The sequence below is a fragment of the Notolepis coatsorum genome, assembly GCF_963971535.1.
Source record: "Notolepis coatsorum genome assembly, chromosome: 14".
NCBI lineage: Eukaryota > Metazoa > Chordata > Actinopteri > Aulopiformes > Paralepididae > Notolepis > Notolepis coatsorum.
The window spans coordinates 14,119,491-14,132,188 of record NC_140178.1 but is presented as its reverse complement, the minus strand read 5'-3'; the positions used below and the strand labels follow the sequence as shown (position 1 = coordinate 14,132,188).

The window sequence follows — 12,698 nt, the reverse complement described above, 5'->3', positions numbered from 1 at the left end:
TAAATCCCATTCATATGTAATTGCTCTTCCGTAATTATAATTTCAGAATTTCTGCTCTTGTCCAGCGACTTCCCTTCGTTCCTACCAGTCATTCATTCATATTATTATATGGTATGAAGCTGTAAGGTGCACTTGAGCTGACCATTATGTTAAAATAAAGTTTGGAAGGGGGCAGGAAGCATACGTTTTCTTCATCCTGCTCCTTTTCGGCCATGGGTGTATCATGTACAAAAAAAGAAATAAAAAATATGTTGGTGATATTGTGCAAAGATGAACTGATGAACTGTATCTTTTTTAGACTCTTTTTGTATCACAAACAGTACTGTATTTGTAAATCTGGTATGTCATAAATGTATAGATGTAGTACTGTCTATCTGTATGTCATATGTTATGATGAATTGAAAATCATCATAAAAACAGGCAAAGGGGACAGAAATGAAATAAATTAAATGAAATAAATTAGATTATAATCATGACATGCGGTGTATGTATCGTCTGTCTCTTTTCTATTTTATTTCATTTCTGTCCCCTTTGCCTGTTTTAATTTTTTTGTCCTCTCGCCAGGCCGTCGTTGTAAATAAGAATGTGTCGAATTGAATTCAATTAAATCAAAATAATAATAATAATAATAATAATAATAATAATAATAATAATAATAATAATAATAATAATAATAATAATAATAATAATAATAAGAAGAAGAAATAAAGATACGTGACGTCATTCTAGGAGACCAGTGATAAACTAGGCGTTAGGTAGTTTGCTGCTGTTCGAGGCGGAAATGGGCAAAGACACAGCTCGTCCTTCGCTGCTGTCTATTCGGCGTTATTTTTTTTCGTAGCCGCATTTTGTGGTGACGCTCTCTGATTGGCCACTGACATGTGCGCCCAATCGCGTGACGAGCTGTGTCTTTGCCCATTTCCGCCTCGAACAGCAGCAAACTACCTAACGCCTAGTTTATCACTGGTTAAGCTTAGGCGACTCTTTCGAAGTTGGTTATGGTTAGAGTTTGGAATCAGGGCTGGTGTTCTATCGCCATGCTCTAAGACAAACTCTAACCTTAACCAACTTCGAAAAAGCGCCTAAGCTTAACCGGTGTAGAAACAGGCGTCACACGATTGGGCGCACATATGTCACATGAAGTGGCCAATCAGAGAGCGTCTCCGCAAAATGCGGCTACGTAAAATAATAACGCGTCTATTCGCCACAGCGCCCCGTGAGAGGATTCTCCGGAGCTGCAGCTGGACCATGGAGTATTCAGCATCTCTCGGGGATTCAGCTGAAAAAACGCGCGCGTTCGTTTCTCAAAGAAGGCGAGAACAACATATATGGACAGTACCTATGCATAGCTAGAGGAGAGGTGATTACAGCCATGGGTATAAAACACGTTTAATCAAACAGATCATAACACATGTTTTATACTAATGATTACAGCTTCGTTCGGAGGCGTGACACGTGATACTCCTTATATGGGCATTCTCGAAGTCAACTTCCTGTCTTTTTAACTTTCTGTCTATAAGTGCATGTCTATGGCTTGGGGGGGAAACATGCACCTTTAGAATCACCAGAAAGGCTTTCGAAATAGTGAAATGCCACGTTGGCCTCTATTTGAATGAACAAGAATGTGATCAAATATGTAATCAAAACGGAGGTTTGATGCTGGTAATAACAACACCAGCTCACAAGCCTCGGCAATGGGGGGGGGGGGGGGTCGGCTGCTGATGGAGGCGCAGTGTTCAGGGTAACAGAGCATGAGGTGAGGCGGACCTTTAAAAAAGTGAATATCAGGAAGGCAGCAGGCCCGGACGGCATCCCCGGCCGCGTCCTAAAAGTCTGTGCCGACCAACTGGCCCCAGTATTCACTGACATATTTAACCTGTCCTTAGAACAGGCTGTCATCCCCACCTGCCTGAAGAAGTCCACTATTATCCCTGTACCCAAAAAATCCAAGCCTGCTTGCCTCAACGACTACCGCCCTGTAGCTCTCACCTCCATAGCCATGAAGTGCTTTGAGAAGCTAGTAAAGGGCTACATCTGCTCCTCCCTCCCCATCAACATGGACCCCCTGCAATTTGCATACCGCCCCAACAGGTCCACGGAGGACGCCATATCCCATGTGCTGCACACAGCAGCATCACACCTGGACAAGAGGCAGGGGAACTATGTGAGAATGCTATTCATCGACTACAGCTCGGCATTCAATACCATAGTCCCCTCCATACTCATAGCCAAGCTCAGGGACCTGGGCTTGGGCTATGACCTCTGCCAGTGGGTCTTGGACTTCCTGACTGGCAGACCCCAGGTGGTGAGAGCAGGCAACTGCACCTCCTCATCCATCACCCTCAACATAGGGGCCCCCCAGGGCTGTGTTCTGAGTCCCCTCCTCTACTCCCTGTACACACACGACTGTGTGGCTCAGCGGAGTAGCAATACAATCATCAAATTTGCTGACGACACAGTGGTGGTGGGCCTGATCTCTGCCAACGACGAGAGGGCCTACCTGGAAGAGGTCAAGGTCCTGGCGGGATGGTGCCAGGAAAACAGCCTCTCCCTGAACGTCAGCAAAACAAAGGAGATGATTGTGGACTTCAGGAGGTCGGGGGTCAAGGACTACAGCCCCCTCAGCATCGACGGGGCACCGGTTGAGAGAGTCAACAGCTTTAAGTACCTCGGAGCCTACATATCCGAGGACTTGACATGGACCACACACATTGACAGTGTTGTGAAGAAGGCACGACAACGCCTCTACTTCCTCAGGCGCCTAAGGAAGTTCCAAGTCAGCCAGAAGATCCTTAAGAACTTCTACTCATGTACAATAGAGAGCATCTTGACCGGCAACATCACCTCCTGGTTTGGGAATAGCACTGCACAAGACCGAAGCAGACTACAAAGAGTGACACGTTCAGCCGAACGCACAATTGGAGGGGGGCTCCCCACCCTCCAGAACATTTACTACAAGCGTTGCAAGGGCAAGGCTAAGAGAATCATTAAAGACTCCAGTCACCCGAACAACTGCCTCTTTGAACTGCTGCGGTCAGGCAAGCGATACCGGAGTCTCAAGGCGAGCACAGAAAGACTCAGAAGAAGCTTCTATCCCCAGGCCATCAGGCTGCTAAACGAACAATGAATGAACACTACACAACAACAACCACCAAACGCACATAGCACACACATCCACACGCACACACTCACTTTAAACAAACACACTGTAGCACCCACTCCACACACTTTATAGCACACACCCACTTTAAACAAACACACTGTAGCACCCACTCCCCACACTTTATATTTATGGATGAAGGATTGCACTACAACTCGTACACCTTACTGTAAATTGTACCTAAAATTGTACCTCATCCCATTTCTGCTTTGCACTAGATAGTACTGTACATTAGTACACTGCATAGTATTGTGTATTGTATATTATATGGTAACTCAGAACATTGTACATATGTCTATACCGAACACTGTGACCTCATTTTTCTTCTTCTAAATTCATGCTATATTATGTTATTATGTTATTTGATACTATCTTGTCTAGCACAGTCTCTGGAGCGTAACAGTAAGAAGCATTTTGTATGAAAGTATTCTGTACTTCTGTATGACAACTATTAAAGAACTTGAACTTGAGCTCAACGCACACATTTGATGGTAGAAATCCGTTTGTTTCCCCAATACCAAGATGGCGGCGTCCTCGTGACGTCAGAGTGTCTTCGAGAGAATCTGTATCCCCCACACGCTATCACACGGGATCAGAAAGCGTGATATTTTTCCGTAGCCTATGTTTGCGAAGACGCTCTCTATTATTATGTACAAGGCGGAAGAGACCCTTCGGCGCTAAACCAATCAGAGAGGGTCTTCGCTGTACGCGGCTAGCCAATCAGAGAGCGTCTTCCCAAACATAGGCTACGGGGAAAAAAATCACGCGATCATCAGAAACACAACTCCAGCCTGATGATAGCTAGTATTAGCTACTACTAGCTCACTGTTAGCTCAACTACAACCGCGTTGTTTATTTACCTTATAGTGTTTTCCGTGCCCGTGCCATACCCGTTTTACTCAACATTGAGAAAACGGGATCATTTATGTTTTATAATAATAAACTTTAGCTCCGATCGGCTATTCTATTCTCTTGCAACCAACCAACATGTCGACCCCCCGTCTGTCTATTTACACGCATCTCTCCTCGATCATGGAGATGATGGCGAGGACCGCGTTGACCCAGGTGTGTAAGCTGGTGGAGGAGGACTCCGCGGGGCTGCGCTCGGAGTTGTCCCGGGCGCTGGGGGACAACGCGGCGCTGGCGGAGCGGCTCCGGGGTCTAGAGTGCGAGCTGACGGGGATCAGGAGTGAAGTCCCACCAGAGCTGCTGTCCTCCACACACCGGCGCACCATAGGGGTCCAAGCCGGGGACCCCCCCGTCAGAGGAGACAGGGGGGAGTGTTGTGGTACGTGTTTGTTGCCCTTGTTCAGCAATAATGCACTTTATTGTCTAATGTATGTTATTGTTTCATCATAATGATGTATGTTTCCATAGCTGCGTGGACATCTCTGCTGCTGATGCAGACATTCATTATGATGAATTGAAAATGGGGGGGACCCTGATGTAAACAAGACGAAAGTCTTTCTCTGGTCTGCATCCCCTTAACAATTGTGTGTATTGAGCCGTACTGTATTGTACCCATTCTGCAATCTGTTAAATAAAGTTTTCATTCATTCTGCTGACCCAAATGATGCTGCAGCTATATGTCTGCCTGTCTCTTAGCAATAAACAAATGGATGAGCAACAACTTCTTATATATATATGTACTGTGTACATATCCCTTACCTACTCGTACTAGTTACGCTGCTGGCCAGTATGATTTACTACCATAGTGTCTTTATGCCTGCTTTGATTGATTGAATTGATTGAAAACTTTATTAACAGATTGCAGAATGGGTACAATACAGTACGGCTCAATACACACAATTGTTAATGGGATGCAGACCAGAGAAAGACTTTCGTCTCGTTTACATCAGGGTCCCCCATTTTCAATTCATAATGGTAATACTACAACTATGTACATCTGATTAGCACTATTACTCAGTAGTAGTACTCATACCCAGTTTAATCACCTGTACATTGTTTATTACTATTGCACTTTACTGTTGTTACATTTGCACTCTGGTTTGATGCCAATCCTATTTTTCTTGTACTGTAGTTTACATTTTACAGTGTGTCATTTAGCTGATGCTTTTATCCAAAGCGACTTACAAGTTCTGTACGATAAGTCACCAGGATGGGTACGACTCTTACAACTGAGTAACAATGTTCATCAAACAGTGCTGAAACTTGGGTTCTGCAGTTATGAGTGCATAGTAGTAAAGACATATTAGTATAGTAGGAAGAGTGCATGCTAGTATAAGACAGTAAGAATGCTATTATAAAAAAAAAACGATTTCAGATATTGATTGAAGAAGTGTGTTTTTAGTCTACGGTATACAGCACGGTATACTTGTGCTGTATAATGACAATACATTGAATGAGAACAAAACTTAGATCCTCATCCTACTAGTTGGTCCTATAACAAAAAAGAGAAATGTTAGAGAAATATGGGGCAACTTACTCCTTGGATTAAACCTGAAGTTAAGTCTTGGTGATATCATAGACTCTCAGACCTAAGCTTTAAATCAAATCACACATCAACAAGGTGACAAAAACATCATTCTTCCTCCTAGCTAAAGTACGACCATTTATAAATCAAAAGGACGTTGAAAAACGGATCCATGCCTTTATCTCAAGCCGACTTGACTACTGTAACGAACTCCTTACCGGCCTCCCAGGGGGATAAAAACACAGAACGACTCATTCAAAACTCTATAGCTATTAGCTAGGTCATTACTCTGCGTTGGCTTCCGGTAACATTTAGAATTTATTTCAAGGTCCTCCTTATATACAAAGCATTAAAGGGAACAGGACCAAGCTACATTTCCAATTCTCTCGTCAACTATTTGCCAACTATGTGCCTTCAAGAACATTACGAGCATCTACTACTGGTCTATTGAAGGTTCCCCAGCAACAGCCAGAAGAACATCAGGGATGCAGCCGTTGCCAATTAAGTACCAACGCTATGGAACACCCTGGCTGTGGACATTAGGGAGGCTAGATAAAGCTATGGAACACCCTGCCTGTGGACATTAGGGAGGCTAGATAAAGCTATGGAACACCCTGCCTGTGGACATTAGGGAGGCTAGATAAAGCTATGGAACACCCTGCCTGTGGACATTATGGAGGCTAGATAAAGCTATGGAACACCCTGCCTGTGGACATCAGGGAGGCTAGATAAAGCTATGGAACACCCTGCCTATGGACATTAGGGAATAGGGAGGCTAGATAAAGCTATGGAACACCCTGCCTATGGACATTAGGGAGGCTAGATAAAGCTATGGAACACCCTGCCTATGGACATTAGGGAGGCTAGATAAAGCTATGGAACACCCTGCCTATGGACATTAGGGAGGCTAGATCACTAAATATTTTCAAAAGTAAGCAACAAAAATAAAAGTACCTCTTCACCGTAGCCTTTTAATACATTCTGCCACTTACTCATTACATCCACACTGTAATGAATTATTATATTGTAAATGAGAGCTATTTTATTGCACTGCTTTTATTCTGTCATTTTATGTCTATTTTTTACTGCTGTGCATTTTATGTCTATTTTTATGTCCATTTTACTGCTGTGCATTTTATGTCCATTTTTACTGCCGTGAAGCACTTTGGGCTGCAATTCTTGGATGAAAAGTGCTATACAAATGAAATGTATTATTATTATCATTAATGGTTGAATGCTGTATTTCTTACTTGCACAGTAATCGAGGACCCCACCATCGACGGCATCTTCGGTAAGGAGTGGTGTATGAATCTGTGGAAGGACAGAGACCCGTATAGCCTGGAAAGAGTCATACATTCAACACAGTGCTTCGATAAGGTGAGAACGTGTGGTTTTGTATCCATAACTCATGGGGCTGACATTAATATTTACACTGCAGATCATTGCTGGTATCCGTCTCCGTCTCACCCTCTGAAGTCTTAAAGGAACACGCCAACATTTGGGGAAATTAACATAGTCTTTTCCAGAGAGAGACAAGAAGATAGATACCAGTTTCCTCTCTGTGCGTTCAGTCACGGACGCGACAGCGTCAGCGTTCTGTTGTTGTGCATGTTTTTCCATTGGGTTTCTCTTATCGGGGGGGGGGGAGCACGGGGAGAACATGCAAACTCCACACAGAAAGGCCTGGGAGATCACCCACCTGGGTACCTGGCATCGCGGAAACCTTGTCCCCAAGCGGGAATCGAGCCCTGGACCTTCTTGCTGTGAGGCGACAGTGTTACCACTACGCCACCGTGCCGACTGGCCGGTTAGCCTTCGGTAGAGGTGTTAGCTGGACAATGCCTAGGCCCTAGGTATCTATCTTCTTGTCTCTCTCTGAAGAAGACGATAAGTTAATTTCCCAAAATTGGCGTGTTCTTTTAAGCCAGGGGTCAGGAACCTTTTTGACTGGGAGAGCCATAAAAGCCAAATATTTCTAAATATATTTAATTGAGAGCCATATAGTATTTTTAACATATAATAAATTAAATATGTCTTACTTTTAATGCGACTTCTGGTGCTGCATGGTTTTGCTGATGGCCTTGTAATCTGGTTCATACGTGGTGAGATTGAGCTTCATGCAGGCGTTGAGGCTTCCATCAGTTAAACGTGAGCGTAGGTTGGTCTTAATGTTCCTCATATGCGAGAATGACTGCCCACATGCATATGTAGAGCCAAACATGGTCAATACGGCAATACTCACGCTGCATTGTGTGGTATGTCACAGGAAGCTCGTTCCAAGTTTTAAGAATCAGCTGGTCTTCAGGTTGAAGATTTTTAATTTCTGTCCACTTGTGTTCCCTCGCCAGCTCTGCTCGCTATATCTTCAGCTACAGATACTATTAGCTGTATCTTCAAAACTAATTTCTGTTTACTTTAAAATGACACAGTATTATTAAGAAATATCACATTAAAAAAAAAAATATATATATATATTTTTTTTTACTAAAAAAATTCTGGGAGCCATATGCTGTCACCAGAAGAGCCATATATGGCTCGCGAGCCATAGGTTCCCGACCCCTGTTTTAAGCAGTGTTGTTGCCAGATGGCAAAAACAGCAATATCACCTTGAAACTCGTGTATATACTACACAGCTCCACCACGGTGGGCATGGACTGCTGTCAAGCAGAACTAACGGCTGCAGAACTCGAGAACTATTAGGAATGTCTGACCACGGGGGGCGACTGTGACTCGGGAGGTAGGAGCAGTCGTCTGGTAATCTGGAGGTTCCCGGTTCGATTCCCGCGTTCCTCCCGGGAAACGTGTCAAAGTGTCCTTGAGCAAGACACTTAACCCCTAACTGCTCCTGATGAGCAGGTTGGCACCTTGCGTGGTTGCCTCCACCGTCGGTGCATAATATGTGAGTGAATGTGAGGAACAAATTGTAAAGTGCTTTGGATAAAAGCTGCTATATAAATGCAGCCATTTACTATTTACCACTAAGTGTGTCTGACTCTTTAACCACCAAAATCTGCTCCCGACTATAATGGATGACGTATATCATGCCAGTTAGGGCACAAACCCTCACCTGCATCTTGTGCATACGGTTCATTTTTCTCATATTTCTATATTCAGAGTTAAAGATTTATTTTTTAGCGTTTATCGCTTTTTTCTACTGGGCAGTCCAGTAGAGGTAGAGAGGAAGAGCGGGAGACAGAGTGGGGGGGGGAAGACATTCGGCAAATGACGCCGGGTCCGGGAATCGAACCCGAGTCGGCCGTGCCGCGACGCAGCGCGTTACATGGTTCGCCACTTGGGCGCCTCTATATTCAGAGTTAATTCTATTGTTTACTTTTCTCATATTTTTTATATTCAGGTTTCATTTTCTTGCCTATATTTATGTCTTTTTACTACTATTACCCTGCCCATACCTGTACCTCCCCTCCCCCATACTGCTATGATGCCCGAATTTCACCAAGGGGATCAATAAAGATCAATCTTATATCTTATAGATCACAAAAGAGAATATGTTGCATACATGTTGCACTGTCCAGTGGGAGACACTCACACTCTTACCAGTGTACAGCTACTTCAAGTGTTTCAAAGGTCTTTAAAAGTCCATATAGACTTAAAGGCCCAATCCTCAATAAAAGGTGTAAACAGAATTGTAGCGCCACCACTGAAAACCAAAACGTGGCATTGTCGGAATTCTTCGATGCCAAATTCAAATTGCCAGGTTCTTGCTACAAGGACAGATGGGGTACAGTATGATAGCTTAACCTCTAATGTACTGCCTGTCGCCTTTAAAAGGGGTCGTTGTGAAATGTTTGCAACATTGAATTGAAACACACCTGTACTTTGCATCGTGATGGGTCGACAAAAAGCCATTTTATTTAAAGCTGGTAAAAAAAAATGAATCAATGTGATATCTTTTATCCCTAGACGCTAAAATGTATAAATACAGGCAACGTTATAGCTCGTGTGTGCGCCCATTTGAGTTATTAAGCAAAGTGTTTTCTTTCATCAAACCTATCGCCCAATATTGGTTCAGTCGGGAAGACATGATTTACACAAACACAATACCCGGGCATCCTAAAATACCTAACTCAAAACAGGATATTGATGCGTGTTTTAAAAAAAGGCATTTATGATTAGCAAGGTTACAGTAGAGTAAACCCATCATCCCCGCCCCCTTATTCGTCAGTGATAATACAGTGTAATATATACAGTGCAATCCGTGTGGCAGTGTGAGTTCATTGTGACTGTGAGTTAATCCGCGTGGCTGTGATTTAACTCTCGTTTTTCTCCCATCGCAGGCGGCGACGGCGCCGTTTTCGGGTCCGGTGGACGTAACTGAAATCAAGGTGGAGGCTTACGAGGAGGACGTCAGCTGCCAACGTGAAACACTCCACCTGGACACAGGAGGTTAGAGAAGAACAGGGACAAGAGAGAGACCATACGGCCGATAGAGGCCGAGTAGAGACTCGTCACGGGTTCAGATCTCATGTTTATTACTTTGTATGTCTGTATGTTTTGTGCGTCAGAGGAGGAAGCCGGGGGGCCGTCCATAGAGTACTCCCTCGACGCCGAGGAGGAGGAGGAGGAGGACGCTGGCGGTCCGTCGCTTCGCCCGGAAGAGGAGGAGGAGGTGGAGGAGTCCGTGCCTGCAGGTCTCGAGGAACATCCCCTGCGGATCATATCCCTCGACGGGATGGAGGAGGAGTACGACGCGCACCTCGTTCCGCTCGGCGAGGACGAGGAGGAGGAGGAGGAGGGCGACGTACAGTTCATCGAAGAGCCGGGTGGTGGCGAGGCGTTCGACCCGCCGCCGACCACCAGCGACGCCGGCGGCCGGGAGCAGTTCACGTGTCCGGTGTGCGCCAGAGCGTTCTTCCACAAGGGCAGCCTCACGCGCCACATGAAGAGCCACGCCGCCCACTTCTGCCAGATCTGCAAGCAGCACTTCCCGGCGCGGGGCGGCGTGCCCCGGACGCACGCGTGCGTGCCCCCGGTGCCCCCCGTCGTGCGCTCGCAGCAGGGGGGCGCGGCGCCGCCGCACCACTCGTGTGACCTGTGCGGCAAGGTGTTCGCCAACCCGTCGGCGGTGAGGGTCCACTACGTGGTGCACACTGGAGAGAAACCGCACGTGTGTCACCTGTGCGGGAAAAGGTTCACGCAGAAAGGGAATCTGAAATGCCACGTCCGCATACACACCGGGGAGAGGCCCTTCCGCTGCGCCGCCTGCGGCAAGACCTTCACGCAGAAGGTGAACCTCGACCACCACCTGATGGCGCACAGGAACAGCCAGGCGAGCAGGGCGAGGAAGGCGGAGCCGCCCCGCCGCAGGACTAGGAAACAACCCCCTAAGAGTTGATGCCGCACCCCCCCCCCCCCCCCCCCCCCCACTGGTCTGCGGTAGATTTTTTTGATAGTTTAGTTACAGACGGATGAGTAGCTGTGCCCAAAAAGAAAAGTGCATGTGTATTTAAAAAAAAAAATGCATCTAGAAACATGTCGGCGTATTTACAATGACGTATTTAAGTCTCCCGATTTTAAAAAAGGTCCTTGGTTCAGTGCTTTCCAGACACGTTTTCTGTCTCAGAAGTTCTGACGTTATTTGGTGTGAAATGTCTCTTTTTTTTTTTTAATCTTATTTATTGGTATTTTCCCAGGAAGGCACACCTGGGAAGTGTTTCAACCTATATATTGATATTCTGAATGCCAGGAAGGACTCCTCTGTTCACGAGGAAGCAGTCTTTACCGTCTTCACCGTTAATACTTTTACACTTAATACATCATTATTTTTTTCCCCCTATGAAATAAAGTAGTTGTTTTTTTGTCGTCGTGTAAATTAAATTGCAGCAAACCCCGAGTTGCAAGGTCACATTTCACATCATTCTTTGGAATTGTCACCATTAAAACCTGTGGCTTTTACCGGGTCCGTTGAAAGCTAGAAGCTGTAATGCAGACTAAAGTGCGCCTCTTGGTCTTTAGTGGAGGGGCTGCTGTTGCTGGTTCTGCCAAGAGGGGTGTGAAGAAATTCAGTGTAAGTTACTATGTAGTCATATATATATATATATAGTCACTTCTTATACTGTGAATTCCTCTTGGCCGAGCCCGAGGTGTGGTCAGCAGTACAGTAGCAACCCCTCCACTCATCCCCACCAAAAGAAAAAAAAAGTAAAGTGCAACACTAAGTGGGGCGTCTAGTATACAGTAGGTCACCGTTTGACGGCGTTACAGATTCTACCTTTAACAATGGAACCATCACTTTTAACAAGACACGGCTCCAGTCTGGTCCGTTACAGGTATGTGAAGGAAAACGGTCGTGTGAAAAGCATAAAGAGTCGTTTGTGGTGGCCACTAACCAGGCAGGGATAGTTTACTTTGTAGGGTCTATGTAGATCGTTAAAGAGTACGTTATACACCCGTACGATGAGTTTACTCCTCCGTCCAGGCAGGGTGAGAATAACGGTGTAAAAACTAAAAAAAGGCTTTGTTTCTGTGTTCTTGGACGGACAATGTAGTCTTTTCCTACATAAGATCTTAAAAAGGCACGCTATGCAGCTTTGGGAGAAAAGTGAAAATGGTATTATTTGTCTGAATTAATGAGCGGTGCCTGGAACGCCGTCGGGAGCTAGAAAGGTCAGTTGTGCTGCGGACATTCTAGGCTGATGTTTGGTAATAATTTTGTTTTGATGCATAATGAACTAAAGCACATTTCAGTTTTTCTTGGAGAGGGTTAGCCAAGTTTTTTTTTTAATGGTGAGCTTTGTGCAGGAGTGGAGCGCTGCAGACTACAATCAGTGGGAACGATTTGGCTAATTGACAGAAACCCTCATGCAAATGAGCCGTTTCCACCTGGTGGACACGTTCATCCAAAGCCATTGAATTATAATACAATATATGATATACAATAACGCAATATATTGCATGGCTTTAAGGTGGGCTGGCTAGAGTAATAAGGAACACACCCCCCCCCCCCCCATTTGAGTAATTTAAACATTAACTTTTCATAAATTGGTATTCTCTCACCCATATGTAACAGTTCAGGGAATATGATTCCTCATTAGATGTGCAATACTGTTCATGAGATCCCCATTTTTATTTGATTTTAATTCCCAT

At 45.0% G+C, this 12,698-nt stretch overlaps 1 protein-coding gene across 1 annotated transcript; it reads left to right on the top strand.

The window, feature by feature from the left end:
• Positions 1-3,950: 3,950 nt before the first annotated feature.
• Positions 3,951-10,947, top strand: LOC311240428 (uncharacterized protein; the record flags this gene model as incomplete). Its single annotated transcript, XM_084329012.1, has 4 exons — positions 3,951-4,448; positions 6,853-6,971; positions 9,890-9,998; positions 10,118-10,947. Exons 1-4 carry the CDS (start codon positions 4,148-4,150, stop codon positions 10,945-10,947), a joined length of 1,359 nt encoding a protein of 452 aa, XP_084185138.1. The 5' UTR covers positions 3,951-4,147.
• Positions 10,948-12,698: the final 1,751 nt, after the last annotated feature.